Source organism: Nilaparvata lugens, chromosome 5 (assembly GCF_014356525.2).
Source record: "Nilaparvata lugens isolate BPH chromosome 5, ASM1435652v1, whole genome shotgun sequence".
NCBI classification, from domain to species: Eukaryota; Metazoa; Arthropoda; class Insecta; order Hemiptera; family Delphacidae; genus Nilaparvata; species Nilaparvata lugens.
In genome coordinates, this window is record NC_052508.1 from 68,241,538 (window position 1) to 68,264,062 (window position 22,525).

At 35.1% G+C, this 22,525-nt stretch overlaps 1 protein-coding gene across 1 annotated transcript in view; it reads left to right on the forward strand.

Moving 5' to 3' along the window:
* Positions 1–22,525, forward strand: part of LOC111057280 (thrombospondin type-1 domain-containing protein 7A) — a 258,676-nt gene that overhangs the window by 198,855 nt on the left and 37,296 nt on the right. Inside the window, 8 exon segments of the mRNA XM_039429587.1 lie at positions 947–1,144; positions 6,026–6,303; positions 9,264–9,399; positions 12,509–12,540; positions 13,375–13,548; positions 16,453–16,559; positions 19,638–19,846; positions 21,544–21,733. Coding sequence (XP_039285521.1) covers positions 947–1,144; positions 6,026–6,303; positions 9,264–9,399; positions 12,509–12,540; positions 13,375–13,548; positions 16,453–16,559; positions 19,638–19,846; positions 21,544–21,733 — 1,324 coding nt within the window.

Sequence of the window (22,525 nt, forward strand, 5' to 3'; positions counted from 1 at the left end):
CTACTTATGCTATCGTTTCTCTATGCTTAAAAATTATTAATTTGAAAAAAATGTTGAGTTTTTTTTTCATTTTGATGAATTGATAATACCCAAATCAATTTTTTTCACAGTGTGTCAGTTTGTTAAAATATTGTTTATTGGATACAGTTAATTATTCTTCAACAAATGATCATTTTTATGGGAGGTGGTAGGTACTGATTCAATTATCATCATCAGAGTATACACATACGCTTGTGGCCTTCCTCCGTCACTGCCCTGATGATAATTAATGACACCCAAGACCTCCCATTCATAGCGTCTGCCTATCCTTATTGTTATTATGAACAATGGATCGCTCAGTGGACTATCTTTTCCCCGATCGCTCATCGGACGACACCATTCACAGAGTCCGGCAGAGACGAAGCGCGGACTCTTGTCCCTCCCACGTCTTTCCTATGTTAATAAATGATCCAATGTTTACAGATATTTACCTACTTACACTATTCACCTATTTATCTATTAGCATTGAATTGTTTATTGACCGAGCGAAGTGAGGTCTAAGATTCAAGTCGACGGTTTGGCATTTCTCTTAATGTTTAAATGTTTATATGTTGCGCATTTACGGCGAAACGCGGTAATAGATTTTCATGAAATTTGACAGGTAAGTTCCTTTTTTAATTGCGCGTCGACGTATATACTAGGTTTTTGGAAATTTTGCATTTCAAGGATAATATAAAAGGAAAAAGGAGCCTCCTTCATACGCCAATATTAGAGTAAAAATCAGACTATAGAATTATTCATCAATCAGCTGACAAGTGATTACACAGATGTGTGGAGAAGCCAGTCTGTTGCTGTATTTCCATAAGGTCTATAGTTTCAATCAGGTACTAGTGGATGAGAATACTGCCTGAGGTCTACTGTTCACAGAACTACTAGTATATTGATGAAATAATATTTTTTGATGTAGATGTCACGAGTGGTCGACGACGACAACTGTCTGATGTTGAGCGAGCAGCCGCCCCGTCACAAGGAGTGCAGCCTGCCGCTGCGCCAGGACTGTGTGCTGACCGACTGGTCGCCTTGGACCGTCTGTTGTGGCAACATGCAGCACCGCACCCGCAGTGTGCTTGTCGCTCCGCACTATGGCGGCCAGCCGTGTCCCCCTGTACGTATCTCTCACTCCACTCAAACAAGAAACAAAAATCTGGTGTGATACTCTCACACAACTTTCCTTGCTCATTGAACTGTAACATTAAAGAGAATAATTTAGGGGAATAACATAATGACAATAGGCGGCTACATATTTAAAACTACGATCATACACTATTGTATATAATTGTTTTCAGAGTACATTTTCCTTTGTGTAAATTGTGAAATTCGATGATTTTTTAAAAGTCGTCAAAACAGCTGTTCTATAGTTGAAATATCTTGACTATAATGTGTTCTTTTGAATAAACTGCTCTACCTACCTACAGTAACTATAAATTACTGGGTAATATAGTATACCTACCTACCTAATGCACGAGAAGGAGGTTTCCTCACGGTATAAGGACCTTGAGTTAAAAATTTCAAGTTTCTTACGATAAACCAAAGTTGAATGCTATAAACCACCCCGAAGACTCGGCTAATACAAAAATATTATAGACAACGGGATGAACAGCTAGATGGAAATTCAAAAAGAGTAATTATCCAAAAATTATATGCCAGTCCGGGAATCGAACACGGTATCTCCTAATTGCTAGTCAGGAATGCTTACCCTTACACCAAACTGACTGACAATCTCTGGAGAGCAGCACTCATTTTATACGAAGCCATAGCAGTCATCACAAGATGGAAATAAATTAGAAATCGCATTTGTTCAAATGCTAATATTAATGAATAATTATTATGGAAAGAAAATCCTAATTAAATGCTGTAAATCACCCCGAAGACTTCTGCTATTTCAAATATTGACAACAGGGTGAACAGCTAGAAGGAAATTCAAAGAAAGCTATTATCCAAAAATTATATGCCAGCCCGGGAATCGAACCCGGTACTTCCTAATTGCTAGTCAGGCATGCTCATCCTTACTCTAAAGTGACAATAATTTGACGGATAGAGGTGAATTCCCACATATCATTGTCAGTAATACAGTATGATATATTTATTTATTTATTATATTTATTTATTTATTTATTTATTTATTTATTATTTATTTATTTATTTATTTATTATTTATTTATTTATTTATTTATTATTTATTTATTTATTTATTTATTTATTTATTCATTTATTTATTTATAAGGTTAGCAAAAAAATACAAGAATCGGAAAAGAAAAAACAGGTTATTGCCTAAATTGTCCCTCAATGAGTCATATTCTTTTCATCTAGATCTCAGTTGATCTAGAATCAGTGCGGTTAGGCAACTTCAGTTATACAGTGTTAGTGTCCGGATACAGCATGATATATTGTCGATCTGAGACCCTTCCACTATGGATCACATTCACTTTATCTAGATCTCAGTTGATCTAGAATCAGTGCGGTTAGACAACTTCAGTATGTCAAGTATCCTGTTCATCAAGTTCCTGTTGCTTTCAGACAGTCCAGTTGATACAAATTCCATTCATACTATGATACATATAATTCTAGAATATTGTCAAATAATTCAAAATAATACCAGCTAAGGCTGGCCACTAACGGTAGAAAATGCATGACACATGCAGGTACATGCATTTTTTTCTTGTAATTTGACTGCATTCTAACAGTTTCGTTAATGAACAGTTCAATTCTAGCTTAAATTAATAGGTTAAAGTTTGACACTAAAGGGGGTATATCACTCCTTTACAGTGTAATTGAGCAATGCCCATGCACTGTTACTTTCAGTATCACTCATTAACAGTATGCTACATTTACACGAGATCTGTAGGCTTCTTCCTTTCCAGTCTCCTGACTGTAGTAGAGTTGTCAATGAGGTGTAGAGCTTGGATGTTCTGATGATCATGTAGAGTCTCTTCATGGTTTCTGGCAGCATTTGTGATTTTTATCATGTACACATACATGTTTACCAAGCATGTTTTGTCACCAGCAAGAGCCTTGCAACATACAATAAACCACTGGAAAATTACAAATTATAATAATAGAAAAATAATTCAACCTCAAATAGAGCAGCAAAGAGAAAATGAACAACAGAAATCGGAGATATTCTGTCAATCGGTGGCATTCTATCCGTCATTAATGAGTTCATCTATCAATGTTTGAAGGATATACATCAGATGCAGGATAGGCTACCAAAGAGCAATGACATTCACAGTCACTTCACAAGAAACCGTGAGAGTATATATATACCAAGATGCAGACTTGAAAAGTCCAAGTCGAGCTACCCTGTGATAGGCTACAAATTCCATAACTTGCTACCAACTCAAGTTAGATCCTTGCCAAATAAACGTTTTCTCCAAGTACTTAGATCCTGGTTGATTGTGAATCAATTTTACTCAGTAGAGGAATTCATTACTGCTGATCACAACACCCTAGTCAATTTAATATAATGCTTTTTTTTGTCTATTGATACCCAAGTACAGGAGACTAAATTATCTGATCTAATTGTAAATTTGCTTTTACTGATCTGTTTTATTTTATTTGTTGTCTATTGTATGTATTGTATCTGTGCAATGTATTGTATGTTTCTTTAATGTGAATTGTGACTTGGCTATATGTAACTTCTATGTTAAACTGGCCCAATAAAAACTTGAAACTTGATACAAAAAACAAACCTCAAACGATTTGGCTTGAAGCGTTTTGCTGTGATGACACAACAATTAATGTATGACGACGGTGTATCTTCATAGCCACCTCCAATACAAGGCCCCGGCCTATGATATTGCAACGTCGCAGTGTAGGCCTAGAATCTAATACATGATTGGAGAAAAAGTTTTGTAAACATACCAGCTGATCTTTTTCACCAATCATGTATTGTATTAGATTGGCCTACGCTGCGACGTTGCAATATCGTAGGCCGGGGCCTTGTATTGGAGGTGGCTATGGTATCATGCAGTCCTACCAGTATACATTAGAATTGATATGAAATAGAAACGTGAATGAAAACGAACTGGAAAATGGATACTTGTTATAACATAAATAATTTTACTGCTTGTGTAGTTGAGAAGTTGATATTGTGGTAATTATTCATATTGAATGAAAAAGACTAAGAAATTGTCAAAAACCACAGATTTATTGATACTTAGAAAGACCGGTTTCGGTTATTACACCATTATCAATCTCTGATAAACTCAGTTAATCTGTGGTTTTTGGCAATTTCTTAGTCTTTTTCATTCAATAAATAATTTTGTTGCTAGGGTAACTAGTACTGATGTTTCTGTAGAGATATGACAGTCTCCCCTCCAAACATGAAACCTCATTATGAAGATTACTAGTAGAGGACATAATCTGAGTAGTTTGTGGCCAGTCTAATGCCCGGTTGCAGAGTCGTTACATAAGATCAAACATAGCTATGTGAGACATAGTTTAAAATCACTGACGTTGGTCGTTGCACAGTCGTTTGCCGAAGCCCTTTAGCTATATCTTGAATTAGCATCACACATAAGTCACACTGCAGCTCTATTCTCTTTTCTCCGTGCATGCTTCTACCCAACCAATGTCTTGGCAGAAAGTTTCAATCGTCATCACTGTGAACAGACCTAAACAACCTCACATAAAATTGATAAACATTATGGTGACGCTTGGCTTTTGGCGAAATTTCTCACCATATTTAGCGATTTGGAGGTTACTTAGACCAGTTATAGAATAGACACGCTGGGAAGTCTAGCCTCTGAAGCCAACATCTACTGCCAAATCCACCTATCTTGACGTCACAACAGTGACGTCACGCATCGTATGGAAAACTTTCAGATTGTGTCTATTTCAGATTCATGGTGTATTTAGGTTATTTCTAGCTACGGGCAAAAACTATATCGGTAAGTTATAATGTGTTATGTGATATCGGCTTCAAAGTTATAATGTGTTTTGAAAAGGTACGGTAGCCTACAAAACTAATTATTGTCATGCTGCAATGAGTTCACTTACATCGTAACCAAGGATAATATTACAGTTACAACTTACAATATTTATGTGTATAAATTTTAACTTACGCATGAAAAGATATTCCACTTTTTTTTCCTAAAAAATTCAGTGCAATTATATGCTGCGCAGGAGATTACAATTTTATAAATAAATAACAATCTGCTATGGAAAACAAGCTATGTTTAACAACAATGTAAGTTAAACACCACAAACACTTACACAACAAACTCAAAAACTTTTCTATAATTTCTATATGATGCGTGACGTCACTGTTGTGACGTCAACATGGGTGGATTTGGCAGTAGATGTTGGCTTCATCGACTTTCAGTATGAATATACAATGGGCCGTGTCTATTCTATAACTGGTCTAAGGGAGGTTATAAACAACTTAAAAAAAACATAGGGAGAGAAAAAATAATATACTTATATACAGATGGTTTTCGTAAACATCTTTCAAAAAAAGCTATCACAACCTCTAAAATGCATTTGGCGGGAGTAGATATTGGATTTAACAGCACGACTTCGGGCCCATAACTTAACTGACCGTTTTTAGCTATTGGAGACATAAATAAGCTCTTTCTGACGATTGTGCAACGAAATCATGTGTCTAATTGGGCGTTTTTAGTTTTATGGGAGCTATAGTTTACTTTGACATCTGTGCAACGGAAAGTGAATTTATGGCTTCGTAAAGTTTTTAACTTTATGTGACGACTCTGCAACCAGGCATAAGTCAGCCGACAATTATGGAGAAATCCAGCCTTACAGAAGTTACCCCTGTTTTTCAGATGTGTTTAATTTTTGTTATGTTGGTACAATCAGTATTAATTAGTGTTAACTTTATGTGACGACTATGCAACTGGGCATAAATCAGCCGATAATTATGGAGATATCCAGCCTTACAGAAGTTACCCCTGTTTTTCAGATGTGTCTAATTTTTGTTATGTTGGTACAATCAGTATTAATTAGTGTTATGTTGTTTTGGATTGTTTAGCTGAGCGAATGGCAACACTGCGACGGGGGATTCGAGGAGGGCGACTGCTTGGGAGGGCAAGTAGTAGGGGGCAAACAGTTGAACGGCGGACTGCGCCTGCGCGTGGACAAGTGGGGCGAGTGCTCGCCGCGTGTGGGTGGACCCTTGGCCGGCCTGCAGGTGTGGGATGGTGACAGCCAGGGTAGGGCCGACACCTTCTACAAGCATTGGCCACAGGTGGGACTGCAAACGCGTACTGTCACCTGTCTCAATTCAACTGGTGCTCAGCTGCATATCGAGTGAGTAAAATAGCCTACATTTTTGCCGACTTTCTATGGAAAACATTTAGTTTCTAATGTATTAGTTTAGGGATCTTCTCCTGATTACTCTGGTAACGGGTGTTGAATTAAGGACGCAACAAAAAAAATCAAAATATAGACATGAATACAAAAAGCATATAAACTAGAACTATTTACAAAGTATTAATACAATAGATTGATTATTTATTTATTTAATCATTCATAATCACACAACTTATAGAAGAGTACCACAGGCTTACGCCCAAAACAGTTCCAATTCTAATTTAATACAACAGTCCAAATAATAAAAACAATATAAAAAATTGTAGTGCCCTTCATTAACAATTTAATAGTTATTTGTATATCTAGAGTGAAAAGTACGACTTTTTCTCCCTGTGGGAAAAAGTTTGAAGCCCGAGGCGAAGCCGAGGGCAGCAATTTTCCTGAGGAAGAAATAGTTATTTGTATATCTAGAGTGAAAAGTACGACTTTTTCTCCCTGTGGGAAAAGTTTGAAGCCCGAGGCAAAGCCGAGTGCAACAATTTTCCTGAAGGAGAAAACGTATATTTCGCTCGTGATGTACACAACATTTTTCCTCCATCTACATTTTTTTATAGAAACTGCAAATAATATCATTTTAATAACTTACGTATTGGTGACAATGTTTCCTAACAACATAAGCTAAAATCTGAAGCCCAAAAACCGGTCGTATGATTGGCACTGCCGATTGCACTATCTATCGGCAAAAGTTGTAACAATTATATCAGCTGGGCGTCAACCAAAAATGGCTGACTCCAGATCACGCGGTTCAGATTTGAATTGCAGATCAAAAATATTTGTTGGCTGGTATTTTGAATAGAATAAAATATTTTTAAAATTTTATAAATTTTCATTGTCTACTAATATAAGAATATAATATCATACAAACATATATTTTATGAGTTGATCAATTTCTGGTTGTGGTATTGAATTCAGTTGACTCAATGACAGACACCTGTATTATGCTTTTTCATCTGAGCTTAGACCTTCTAACCTATTACATATAAGTTTTTAAATAGAGATGCTTCCCATGTTATTTAAATGGAGTCACTTTTCCTCCCTAGGGAGTTTTTCTGTTTTTTACTACCGAGAGCGAAAAAGTGACACTTTAGTATTATGTTTCAGGGAGTAAAGTAAGTACTTTATACAGTATTTGGTGGAAAAAATATTTTAACGACTAGTTTCAACTATAGGTCATTTTCAAGTTGAAATGAGGACCTTTAATAAAGGGTACTACAAGTTTTTATAATGTTTTTATTAATTTGAACAAAAGTAGCCCATTTCAGTGAAGTGATTTCAATAGTCCAAAAGTATCTAGGTTATGTGTCACTTCAACATTCTTCAGTTACACACTCAATTTACTTACTACTTACTTACTGCGGTGGCCACTCGAACCCCAGTCGGTACTTAGCCTCATCAACTGAGCCTCTCCAAAAGTTTCGGTCACCCGCGTCCTCCTCTTTTAGGCCCATCCTCCTCATATCTTACCGGACCTGGTCCCACCATCTAGTTTTTGGCCTTCCAGCTGGTCTCCTTCCTATAGGATTATTCCTCAGTACACTGTTTGTCAGAGCGCTTTCTTCTTTCCTCAGAATGTGTCCCGTCCACCGTAACCTTCTGCTTTCAATCTCACCCACTATGTCTGATTCATTTAATAATAAACTTGAATTCAAAAAAACACTTTTGAAGTGAAAATGCACTTAGTTTTGTAGTGACGATCGTTTCGACCTGGTCATCATCGGACTGTCTGATGATGACCAGGTCGAAACGATCGTCACTACAAAACTAAGTGCATTTTCACTTCAAAAGTGTTTTTTTGTAATTCAAGTTTAATTTTAACAGTGAAAAAGTATGGGTATACAACAGAGTAATAATAAACACTCGATTTACAATTCAAAACACACAAAAATCGTTTTTAAATTAAAAAATACTTCTTAATTGAATTAAATCAATTACAAATATTCATAAAATTCCAAACTTTGAAAAAACTATAACATTTTAAGACCGAAAAAACAAACACACTATTTAGAACTAAAGACTTATGTGGTCTTCAGAAAGTTGACTATTTATTATTATTTACTGATATAAGAAAATGTGGCCCCCACTATATAAAAGTATTCTAAGAAGATAGAATAGAATAGAATGACTGCCTTTATTTTATACCTGGGAGGGCGAAGTTAGGGCGCAGTCGGCCCTCTCTTACACTTGACCCTCAAGATACAGATACATCAAGGTAATAGTAATACTTCCTTACTCAGCGCCTTCCTCCCCACCACCTGTCTTACCCTCTCATTCCTCCATCTATCTCGTCTCGTTTTACCCACCATTTTTCTCTAGTATCATATTCATTTATTCATTTATTACATTTATTACATTCCTTAATCACAACATCAAATTAATGATTGGGAGAGAATCAACAGGATAAACCCAAAACTGTTCCTCTCCCTAATTTTGTTAAAAATAGTCCAAACGAGGTTATGAAAACACTTTTATAAAGATCACAAAAATTTACAGTCCAAATAAATATTATACTAAAAATTTTGTATCTCGGTTGATCAGAAAGATGAAACAAATTATTATTACACTTGAAAATGCAGTATTTCGGTGGCAGTTATCTTACTCCAATGGTTTTTGAGGGTAACCCAGCTCTCACTTTCATACATGAGAGTAGGAGCAAAACACAATTGAATACGAATGAAATAAAAACACACATATGTTGTCAAATTCTATACAGTTTTATTTGGTACAGGACCATGGTTTCGTGACCACACACGTCACATTTTCAAGCTGACTGGTTACTCTCAAGCTGACAATTGAATACTCTTTCTTCCCACTACCTGAATTCATCATTCTTTTTTTAAAACCTTTGATTGATTTCTTGTTTGAAAATAGTCTGTAATTATAAACTAAATTTGTTGCAGTGTTTGTCTGAAAGAGAAAGGAGACTCCAACCTGCCACTGAAGGAGAGAGCATGCATTGTGGCACAGGACTGTGTGGTCAGTGAATGGTCCGATTGGAATGTCATTCAGGAGGGATGTGTGGATGCTGTTGGACAGGTAATCATGATACACAACTAGAACATAAATTTAATTCATCTAATAAAGTATTTTAATAGGGCTACTTGAATTGTTCAATTATTATAGAAATTACTAGTACTCTTTTCATACTTTTAACTTGAACACATCTAGTTTCGAGCACTAGTGGTCAAGTCTCAAAAATAATAGTTATAAACTCCGGTGGAATTTAGTATTAGTCAGGAATGAAATAAAGGGAGTAGCATCATTAGAGTATCTCGGAGTAACACTTAATAAGAAAAACGAAATGATTGATTGATTGAGTACTTTATTTATGTAGATTACAACATATACTGGCATATACACTTATATACAATAGCTTACAATACAGTAAAATTATAGATGAATTTACATAATATAGACTAAGAAAATAATTATTGAACCATATACAGTTCTGAAAAACAGAAAACAGTTACAGATATGAAAAAGCAATTTGTAATATAATAACTATAGATAATTATATTTCAATCAATCAATCAATTTATTACCATTCAAATTACATTACATTAATTACATTCCTTAATCACAACATCAAATTAATGATTGGGAGAGAATCAACAGAATAAACCCAAAACTGTTCCTCTCCCTACAGTTACAGTAAATTTATTGTTATGCATCTACATAAATTGGCGGAGCTTTGGACGAAATGAGTGAGACCATCTGTGAAATAGAGCATTTTACGCAAATGCAAGCCTATCCAGGAGCCGTCTGATTAGCAGAGAGACAAAAATAAAATTATACCTCAGCTTAGTACGCCCTGTAGTGAGCTATGGCTCGGAGACATGGACAATGACAGAGAAAGATGAGAATAAACGACATGTCTTCGAAAGAAGAGTACTGCGGAAATGGCACCAGTACGACAGGGGTTAGATTGGGGAATCCGTTCAAACTAGGAATTGGAAGACCTGAAGGAAGGACAGACCATGGTTCGATTCATAAAGGCTCAAAGAATCAGGTGGTTGGGTCATGTGGAAAGGATGACTGCGGGCAGAATACCTAAAGTGAGTACCACGTTATAATGGCAGTGAAGAAAGATAGGAGAAAAACGTTGCCAAGTCTCTCCATTTTGCCACTGACTGTACACAGCTGTTACTCAATTCATCCCATTAAATTAAATCTAATAATAATTATCATTCCTTGATGAAATAATCAATTTAATGTCAAATCAATCAAGAAAATATATGTTTTCATAATTTGATTAAAAAAATTTGCTTTCATTACTGAGATCAGATTTTTATGTTTATACAAACCTGAAATGGCGGTTAATTTAAAAAGCTGTGATACAACAATCTGAATTTCAAAACAACAGAAATTAAGTTATTTGGTAGGTATTGTATTCTAATTTCTTTCAAAAATAATAAAAAATAGAAATCCTATTTAAAAATAAGTAATTTCAATGGATTAATTCTGAAATAACTTTTCAATATTATTTTATACCGGTACTAGTAGGTCTAACCTATACGTGTAAACTAACTGAAGCGTGGATGAAGTCTAGGATGGTTAGTTATCAACTTTTAAAATGTCTTTTCAGGTTATTTTAATTTGTGTTTCTCATACGGTAATGTCTAAAAATTATTTCATTGTTTCAAAAATACATTTTAAATCAATTATACGACTTGTGTACTCAAGTATTTTGATAGAATGAAGAAAAAAACATGGCGGCTGAAAATATTGTTTGTTCACTTTTGTACAGTCACTGTTAAAAGTAAAAATAAAATATTCTGGAAAATAGACAAAATTGCAAAGCGAGAGAGAGATAGTGATCTCTGTTTTGTTGTATGATAGAAAAGGACAGCAACAGTATTGTCAATCGTACACTGCCATTATAATGTGGACCTCACTATAAATTGTGATACGGGAAAGGCTTCACAGAGACACAGAGAAAAGATGGCTGGATGAGGTGCTGAATGATGTAAGGAGTTTGGGAGTCAGGAGATGGAGAGGTATAGTCAACAATAGAGATGCGTGGAGGTTGATAGTTGCGGAGGCCAAGGCTCACCATGGGCTGTAGCGCCATACAAGAAGAAGAATAAACTCTAGTATTATAAAACAACGTATGCACATTTTCACCAAGCTCGGAAAATACATATTTGAACAAGATCAAATCAGATACGGTTTAGGAGTATGCGCGGACTGGAATTATCGAAAGTGACTGTCTTGATTTAACCATATTCAAATGTCTTGACCGAACTTGGTGAAGCCGGACATCAGAAATCCTAGACAACTTTTCATTTACATATCTACTCATCTACATATTTATTTTCTGTTCTGAATATGTTAATTGTTCATTTGTTTCCATTATAATGTAGTGCTAGTATGCAATGGGTCTTGCAAGTACTGGCAATACATTGTCATTTGTAATAAAAAATCAATCGATCAATTTGTTGAGTTGAGTTTTTAAAAAAGTATAAAACTGCTTCAGAGAATTCAGTAGGAGCTCGCAATCGTTAACTCGGTTTCAATGGTACCTATCTTATTCATTTTTAAAATTCTTGGAAGTGAATTTCACCCTTACTCTCAGTCTTGTGGGGGAATTCATGTTTTGTACTGTGACCCACAAATTGTAATTTTGTGGAATAAAGAAATTTTGACTTTTTGTGTAGTTGAGGAGTTGATATTGTGGTAATTATTCATATTGAATGAAAAAGACTGAGAAATTGTCAAAAACCACTGATTTATTGATAATTAGAAAGACCGGTTTCGGTTTTACACCATTGTCAATCTCTGATAAACTCTTATCTTGTTTATCAGAGATTGACAATGGTGTAATAACCGAAACCGGTCTTTCTAATTATCAATAAATCAGTGGTTTTTGACAATTTCTCAGTCTTTTTCATTCAAAATTTTGACTTTGTAACCTATCTTTTGGAAATAGGTATTGTTATTTTTTAAATTTTTGAGTAGATCAGTGTGGGCTAGGCCCACCTTTATTGATGATAAATGAATAGAAATCTAAGTTGTATTATGTCATTATTTTCTCTACGATACAACTACATAAATATCAGTCCAATTCCCAAACGATGACTGTAGTCAACTATAGACCTTAATATTATAGGCAGTAATTGGGAGACCATATTTGGCGTTTTTCCAGGCGTTTTCAGACGACGTTTCCAGAGTCGACAGGTCAGGAAGCTCTCCTGGTTTGGCTGATTGGGTTAGCGCCTGAAAGAACACCTGAAACGCCTTATATGGTTTCGCCCTTATAGACTACAGCGCGGCTAGAATCGTACAGTCGTCGCTTATAAGAGACCAAGTCACATGAAGCGTTTTTGCACGCCTTGAATTTTCTTGCACGCCTTGAAATTTGTTGCACGCCTGAAAAACGGTTCATGTGGCTTATTGGAGGCTTGGTTTTTTAATTGCACCTTCAAGACAACAACGATGAACTGATTCAAATATAAAAATGGAAATCTTAATGTTTGCCGGAGACAATACTTTTACCTTGCTAATAAATTAATCAATAAAATTCCACATTACTGAAACATATTAATGTATCGTATTAACATGAACATATTACTGAACATATTAATGGAAATTCTGTTGCATTGCTTAAAAGAAGAACTATTGAATGGATAATTACCAGTAAAATTGAGGACATACTTTTTGAGTGATTCATCTTTGTTTCAATAGTATGTTTGCCATCTCTCTTTCTTCCACTTTTCTTACATTCTCTCTTTCTTTCACCCTTATTCATCATCTTATTTTATTATTATATCATATGATTTCTTATTTCATCTTTTGTAAGTTCTTAATGACTCGTATTGAATTGTATTAGTAACTCTCACCTGCACACACAGGTTTTCCCTGGCAGGTGATCTTATATTCTTACTGAATGTTTTGTTTTTTGTGTATGCTTTGTTTTTGAAGAAACAATAAAGAATCCTGGATTGAATTGAAAAAAATATAAATGAATTTGAAATTGAAATTCAATTAGGAATGTTTTTGATAATGTTTCAGACACAAATGGCTGCTATCGAAATGGAGTGCTTGTACTCTGCCAGACATAATGTCAGAGGTGGTATGCGGTGGAGGTCTTCAGCTAAGGAATATTACATGCATATCAGTTCAAACCGGCCGTCCGCTGCCAAACAAGGCCTGCTTTGCTCTACAACCACCGCCCACTATTCAAAGGTAATTTAGCGTGTTTATCAATTAATAATTCTATTGAATAAAAAACACAAATATGTTGTCAAATTCTACTATGTTGTCATGTCAACTTGAAAATATGACCGGTGTGGTCACGAAACCTTGGTCGTGTACTAATAAAACAGTGTAGAATTGACAACATATTTGTGTTTTTATTCAATTATGGAACGGTTGTACAATATTGACAATGACTCAGTCGAATTTTTAATAATTCTAACGCAGGTTCTATGTTTAGTGAGAGTGAAGCTCACGTTATAAAATCAGTGGACATTATAGAAGTACAGAGTTGCCGATCCTGTGTTACAACCACCTATAGTGAGGTCCACGTTATAATGGCAGTGGAGAAAAATAGGAGAAAAACGTTGCCGATCCTCTGTCTTGTCAATGTCTTCTATTATAGACGGTAGCTGATATAGGTTTATTGATGTAATATTAACGGTTCATTCTCGTTTAAAATAATCAATTATATTTCATTAAGCAAGAAATTATATTTTTCAATAATTTCATAATGAATTTTCATAATTAAGATGAAATATTTTGTTAATTAATTATCAATTCTACATTGTTAAAAGACGATCTGGCAACAAAGCAAAGCGAGAAGAGATAGCGCTATCCGCTTTGTTGAATGATAGACAAGGATTGCAATACCATTGCTAATCAAACACTGCCATTATAACGTGGACCTCACTATACTGTATAGGATAACTGTGATTCAAGATATTCCTGAATAAATGATATCATACGAGGTGGGGGGCAGTCAAGCGGCACTATTTAGGTAGGCCACATAATTACATCTGTTTTATTTCATATTAATCTTCATAAATAGTTTATGTAACACTAATCTCTGAATAAACTAACATTTCTATCAGCTTCTAGTACGGTAATGTTACGTTGATCTTGAGTTCACTTTGGTATTTTTATGGGTTAATATAAGTTACATCAGATCAGATTTTCTCTAGGTTCTAGGTTGAAATGGGTTACAACAATGTAATAAATAAATATTTGCATGTGATTTGTTGTGAGACGTCAGTGGTGTGTGGTGATTGCTTGACATGTGGTTGATTAATGGATTAATTTTATTTAATGAAAATACTGTGATTTTGTCAAAAATATCACTTACTAGCCGTCAGGCTCGCTTCGCTCGCCATATCCGTCTAGCCAGGGACGACTGGATCGTCCAAGATTAAGATAAGCAGGCTCGCTTCGCTCGCCTGCATTTCTATCATGTTAGGACAATCCAGTCGGGGGTCCAGACTAAACGTCTGGCTAAACGGATATGGCGAGCGAAGCGAGCCTGACGGCTAGTAATATAATATTCCCAGGATTGAAGTAGCAGTGCCCAATCAATTTTTCCGCGATAAATGCATTTAAATCTTCAACTTGGTGCCAACCTAACAAAGTCAACTCAACTTAATGCCAACCTGACAAAATTATTAATTTAGTTGCCAGTTAACAACTGTTTCGAAGAGGTACTCTATCTAGATTATAGAGATATGGAAATTCAATTATAAATTAAGAGATTGGGAGAAGAAGAATATACATGCTAAAAGACGAACTTTAAACCCTTAAAAACAACCCTTAGAGTTAAAATATTGCCAAAAGATTTCTTAGTGCGCTTCTAAAGGGCCAACTGAACATCCCTACCAAATTTGAACGTTTTTGGTCCGGTAGATTTTTAGTTATGCGAGTGAGTGAGTCAGTCAGTGTGTGAGTGCCATTTCGCTTTTATATATATATATATATATATATATAGATTTATTGTAAAATAACAAACATGTTTCGACACCAATGGTGTCATCATCAGTGTGAAAATTCAAACCCTAATTAATTGCAGGTTAGGGTACACAAAAAATAAGTGATATTTTCGACATAATCCGAGTGTTTTCATTATGGATAGATATCACAATATTTCACCAGCAACAGTATCTGAAGTGATTTTATTCCCCTTGCCAAGTCTGAAGAGACCTATGGCAAACAGCAAATTACAGAAATGCAACTCGAATTACAGAGATAAAAAGAAAACAAAAATTGAAAATATGAATAAAATTACTTATTTTTTGGAGTAGTAGAATGATTAAAAATTAACCAAATTCACTCTAAATGTTTACATCTTTATACTTAAAATCCTTAAAACTTCAAATGTTTTCCGATATAGATAAACATAGTTTACCCAAGAATGTGATAGATGCATGGGGATAATCCGACGTTAGCCAATCATCGCCAAGACCCTCTTCCACACACAGGCTTTGCCTTTGTGGAGAGTTTTCATGAAGTTCTTTAAAATATAATGTTGTATTTTCTGTAACTACGATATATAGCAGTTAGATTTAGTTATAATGATTAATTATTTAGGTTCAACTGTAAGTTTTATTTATGATTGTTTGGTTGCAGAAGATGTATGTATGTTGTTGTATGATATGAATATTTGTACCCTGAAATCATGTATAATAAAAACTCATTTGATTTGATTTGATTATTATTACACATAACAGCTGCTGTGAATAACAAATAGTGAGTAAGTTCTTGATTTTGTATTCAATTTTTTCGAAAAAGTGAAATATTTCTCAAGTTTTTAATTTATTCATTTGGATTCATTTAGAGTATAAAATCAACCTTCAAAATTTTTAAATCATCATTCCTGGACCAAAAATCAAGTGACAAAGCAGTGTGAGATTACATAACCTTATCTTTTGGACAACATTAACATTTTATCAAAATTTTTGGAGAGAAATAGTACAGGCTCAGCCTAGTTTTTCCTCCAATGTCATAATTGTATTATGATTATAGTATTTTATACAATAATGGAATGAAATGGAAATGAAAATTATGTTTTTGAATTTTTGTGGTGGTGGTGTTTATATGGTGTTGGTGGTGGTGGTGTTTATTCAGGTGTGAGGTTGCCTGTCCAAGAGACTGTGAGGTTGGCCCCTGGGGTGAGTGGGGACCCTGTCTACCGTTGCAGTGTCCAATCAACGATGACTCTGGATATGTCAAAGGTAAGTTACAGAAAACCACAGATCTGTTGAGAGATACGAATCGAATCCAAAAAGTTACTAGACAGCAACGCCACAGAATACATACAGAATGGAAAGTCGGCTCGTATACTGACGCCAAAATCCGCCATCTTGAAAGAAAGTTCAGCATTGTAATAGTAGCAGTAATTTTAATTTCTAACAAGATGGCGCAGTCATGTGACGTGGTCTTGGTACACTCAAGTCTTGGCTTCATGTTAAATGCATTGGTTGGATTTATACTTTCCATTCTGTATGTATTCTGTGGCAACGCCTCCTAATCTGTGCCTGTCTGTTGAAAGATACAAATCTAATCCGAAATCCTACTGATATTATTGGTGATAGTGGGCATTTGGTATTAGTAGGATATTTGGAGCTTTTATTAATTTTTATTAAACCTACAAAAATGGTTATTATTGTTGGCATCAATATATGCAGTAGAAGAAGTCTTTGGGATGATTTACAGCATCTAACTTTGGATTTTCGTCCAATAATAATCGAAATATCATTATTATTATTTATTAATCTCTATTATTGATTCATACAAGAAGTACATAAAATGTTAAATATTTCTTCTATGTTTAGTTTTGAAGCTTATAATTTGAAAATCTACTTTTTGAAAATACTTGAGGACCGAACATTTTGTGAATTGGAGAACTACAAGACTTAACCTATCTCGGACTATGTGTTTTCTAAATTTGGGAGAGGAATAGCACAAGGTTACCTTATTTTTCCTCTCCCTATCATTTTGATTATGTACTTACTGTATAAATGAATAAATATTTTTAATTTTTTATTCTATTCAAGAGTAGCCCTAACGCGGAAAATACCACTTTTTATAATTATTGGTGACAGTAGGAAATGGGAGGTAGTAGGCTATTTGGAACTTTGATTTTTATTAAACCTAAAAAATTGGTAATTATTGTTGACACCAATATGTATGCAATAGCAGAAGTGTTCAAGGTGATTTACGGATCTAGATTTTCGTCTAATAATAATCAAAATATAAACAAATAAAACCTACAATCTGATGAAATACTGTTTATAAGAACGCTAACTGGATCAAACTGAATCAAATTTGACCATCCAATATTAATAATACAGTAACTTTCATGAGTTTTGCAAATAATTTATTATACAGTTGGAAATTACTGAGATATTTCAGTTATTCAAATGCAAATGAATTAATAATAATTATCAATTTATTATATGAGGATAAGCATTACCAGCATGAATCGAAGACTCAAAGACCCCTTTTCACTCCGATACATAATATTTTTATAGTGGGGTATCATAATTAGAACTAAGTTTAGTAGTAGGAAATTTTGAAAGTTAAATAATTTCAAGTGAAACAAATCTTTTAATAATTTTTCATATTATTCAATAGTGAAAATAATGCCATTTTAGAATAAATAATACCGTAACATCTATTTTTTGAAGATGACATCTTGCAGGTATATTCCTTTTCTACGCAAACATTCCTGTAGTCACAGAAAGAAAAATAGAAATCTCAGTACCCTGGATACTGAGATTTCTATTTTTCTTTCTATTTCTTAAAAAGTAGCCCTATACAGAAAAGAGATTTCTGTAGTCTCTTCATCACATTGTCCATGCATGGTTTGACGTAACATTACAACTGGAATTTGAAATCGTTTCTCGAATCTCGGCTTTTAATTCTGCAACAACGGAAGAATTGAAAGCCAAGATTCGAGAAGCGATTTCAAATTCCAGTTGTAATGTTACGTCAAACCATGCATGGACAATGTGATGAAGAGACTACAGGAATGTTTGCGTAGAAAAGGAACATACCTGCAAGATGTCATCTTCAAAAAATAAATGTTACGGTATTATTTATTCTAAAATGGCATTATTTTTACTATTGAATGATATGAAAAACTTTATTTAAAGATTTGTTTTTCTTGAAATTATTCAACTTTCAAAATTTCCCGTTTCTCTAAAACACTCTGTATATGTTTTGTCAATTAACTCCTCTGGTTGCAATTCATTGAAATCAGAGAAATTATGATAAATTATTAAGATAGACCATTCTATTAATTGAACAATTTTTGGTTTAACTATTGAAGAAATCATTAGCACCCTCTTCATACTTTTTATCAGATCACAACTAGTTTTAGCACTCATAACATTTTCTATGTTAAAATTAAATGTTTCTTCTATTGAAAAAAATGGGAATTGTATCCTCTTGCTGACCATTTTCAAGTGTCAAAATCTAATGTTCCGTTTATTTCTTAATATCGGGGACCGAGCTTCGCTCTGGAGTACAAAAGCATAAAAAATTATTACGAAAGAAGAAATAAATATTCATAGTTCATACAGAAATGTTCTATATAATCACAGTAAATTGAGATTAATTCTCAGAGGAATTCAAAAATTTCCCTCACAAAGGCCCGGTCGCACAAAAGCCGGTTAAATTTTAATCCTGATTAATTTTACGTAAACCAAATCAGAGAAGACCATTTCAAAATATTGATCTACTGGAATTAATCAGGATTGAAAATAACCCGGCTTTTTTGCAACCGGCACTAAGTACCTGATTGAATGATTACAAAAGTTCAACAGCTTAGTCATAATTTTGACACAGTCCCACACACATGAACTCGCTCACTCACTTCCATCATCAACAGACGACGAAATAATTATTATCAGCTGTTTTTCCAAGGATGAATAATAATTATCCTTTTAATGTCTTTCAGCGAGTTTTCCCGGGATGAGACCAAGTGCAATCGAATTTTTATATTATAAACCTACTATGTTCTGAATTTCGTGAGAATCGTTAGAGCCGTTTTCGAGATCCGGTGAAATACAAACATATAAACATCTAAACATATGAACAGAAGTTGCTCGTTTAATAGTATAAGATAACAATATATAACAGTATATTTGATTAACATTGGTGTTCCTATCCTTGTCTATTATTCGACAAAACATATAGCACTATTCTTTTCTAACATCCAAACATATAAACAGAAATTGCTCGTTTAATAGTATAGGATTGGGAACTATCCTCTTCAGTTCGATTTTGATTGTTTTATTTTGTTGCAGGTCACAGGAAACGATCTAGGGCGGTCATCACTCCGCCGAGTGCCCTGGGAGTGGAATGCCCGAGCCTGACCGAGGTACAGCCTTGCCCGAACCCGCAGTGCTACAAGTGGACACTCGAGCCTTGGGGCAGTTGTGTCTTGGACCCAGGCAATCTGCACTGTGGCACCGGAACCCGGACCAGGAATGTCTTCTGCACCACTCACCAAGGAGTAAGTACCCATAGTGAAATAAGTGAAAGATTAAGAAAGCTGAAAAAATGTTCCTGAAATGGTTGGACCTCAACTATTATATGAGTGAGACGCGCTGAATTTTCCAGTTCGTTTATAGGATGTCTGTCATGAGAGTCTCTTAAACAGTCTTCAATGAGGAAAACTATAAATGAGAGTCTAAGATGAGCTGAAGTTTTCCAGTTCGTTTGCAGGATACAAACAGGTTTACAGGATGCAAACATCGTTAACAGGTTGTCTCTTATGAGAACACTATAATTATGAGCGTTGTTGACGCGCTGAATTTTCCCAGTATGCTAATGAAATTCAATCTACTTCATTCGAGAGTCTCTTATATCATTCAGTCAATCTCAGGAAAAATAAATTAGATAGTGGAAAAGCTCGATCGTTAGACTGCCACCATACGATTCAGTACGTCAGTCCTGACAAGCTAAACGTCTCGCAGACGAACATTCTTCGTGCACACCTGACTTAAAGAACACACCGAGGTTAGAGACCCACGAGGCATTTACCAGATGATTCGGCACGGCACAACAATACAGGAAGCCAATCGGAGAGCTTCCTGTCCTGTCGTGCCGTGTGCCGACTCGCCTGCAAAAACGCCTCGTGTGTCTGTGCCCCATGCTAGGTTGATTTCATCAGTCGTAAGGAGTAATACAGTTTATAAACAGAAAATAATCCATCAATTGCAATTAAACCAGTATAAAATTAAAATTATAAATGATATTGATACAAAAATAAGTTAACCTCAAATAGAACAACAAAGGAATAAACATCAAAGAATCGTAGACACAAAAACCTCACCTCAAACTCTTACAGCGGTTTTTTCCTGCAGCTTCTCGTCGAACACACAAAACCTTCGTTTAAATTCTCGACTGTACAGACGTATCGCTTATACTCTGTTCAGAATTACTTCCGACTTGGGATGGACATGCGCAGCAGAGAAGGCATACAGCGGCAGGGATACAACGGCGGCTATGTTACCGTTGTGTACCGGCCACTGTTCTCTAATTTCCAGTGAGTATTCAGCGAGTAAGCAAAGCCATAGTGCATGACAGGTGGTTGATGGTAACGTCAGTACAGGTAGGGCTCCTACACCATTAAAAACACTAGCTGATATAGATCAGCTGAAATCAACAAATTTTTATTGGTGTAGGAGCCCTACCTGTGCTGACGTCACCAGACTTCACTATGGCTTTGCTTACGGAGGTAGTGGATGGACATGCGCAGTAGAGCGGTAGGGATACAACGGCGGCGATGTACCGTTCTGAACCGGCAAGGCCAGCGTTCTCTAAATCTCTAGTAGGTATTCAAGCGCTCATGTTAAACTTAGGGAGTTTCCTCTCTGCAATCACAGACTCGACTGACTCTAATCGAAAAAATTGACAACTGCGCTTCCACCTATGACTCAATCCATCACTGCAATTGGCTGATCTCCCTCCATTACAAGCATACATATAATTCTTGTCTTGCCGTGCCGGATCATCTAAAAAATGCCACATGGGTCTCTAACCTCGGTGTGCTCTTCAAAGTCAGGTGTAACTTGATCATCTCTGCGTCGCAAATTCCTCAAAGTATGAACTAAATTTGCACGGAGTATGGGAATAACGTATCGTAGGCCATCCTTAGCGTAGGTTTCTTCTTTTTTTAAATTTTTAAATTAAATTTGCGGTTTTCAGGAAACTGTTGTGAACTGGCTGTGCACTCAGATGAAGCCCCCGGTGGAGGAAAAGTGCCTGTTGCCGTGTCCGTTCGACTGTGTGGTGTCCGGTTGGTCGTCGTGGAGTTCGTGCTCCCAGCAATGCTCCAGCAAAACCAAAATGGCGTTCCGACAGCGGAACAGAACCGTTATTGCGCCTCCCGGGCAAGGTATTTGATTTCATTCATAACTATAGTGAGGTCCATGTTATAAAGGCACTGTTTGTTTAGCAATGGTATTGCTATCCTTGTCTATCATTCAACAGAGCGGATAGCGCTATCTCTTTCTCGCTTTGCTCTGTTGCCAGATCGCCTTTTAACAATGTAAAATTAATAATTAACACAATATTTCATCTTAATTATGAAAATTCATGATGAAATTATTGAAAAATATAATGTATTGCTTAATAAAATGTAATTGATAATTTAAACGAGAATGAACAGTTAATATTATATTATACACCTGTATCAGCTACCGTCTATAGAAGTCATTGACAAGGCAGAGGATCATTTTTTATATTTATCCACTGCCATTATACGTGAACCTCACTATAGTAGCAATACTAATGGCGACCCTGTATGCAGGTTGCTATAGGGAAACAGATGTCAAAAATCGAATTCTCAAAATCATACAAAATTATAATATATAAATTAATAATATTATATATATAATATATATAATAAATATATTGTAACATCTAAAATAATACAAGAAACATGCTTTTAAAAATATAAAAGCAATCTCAAATCTGCAGTATATTTTCATGTCCATCTATGTTTAAGGAGTAGCCTACAAGGTAAAACCTGTGCGTAGACCTAAGTTGAAAAATATATGTATTCAATATAAACTAAGAACTTACAACCAAATTGAGAACAAGGATTAGTGGAATTTACACGCAATATAATTATAATTTTGTAGATTAGTAGATGATTAGTAGTTGTGTTTCTTTTCTGGTTTAAAAA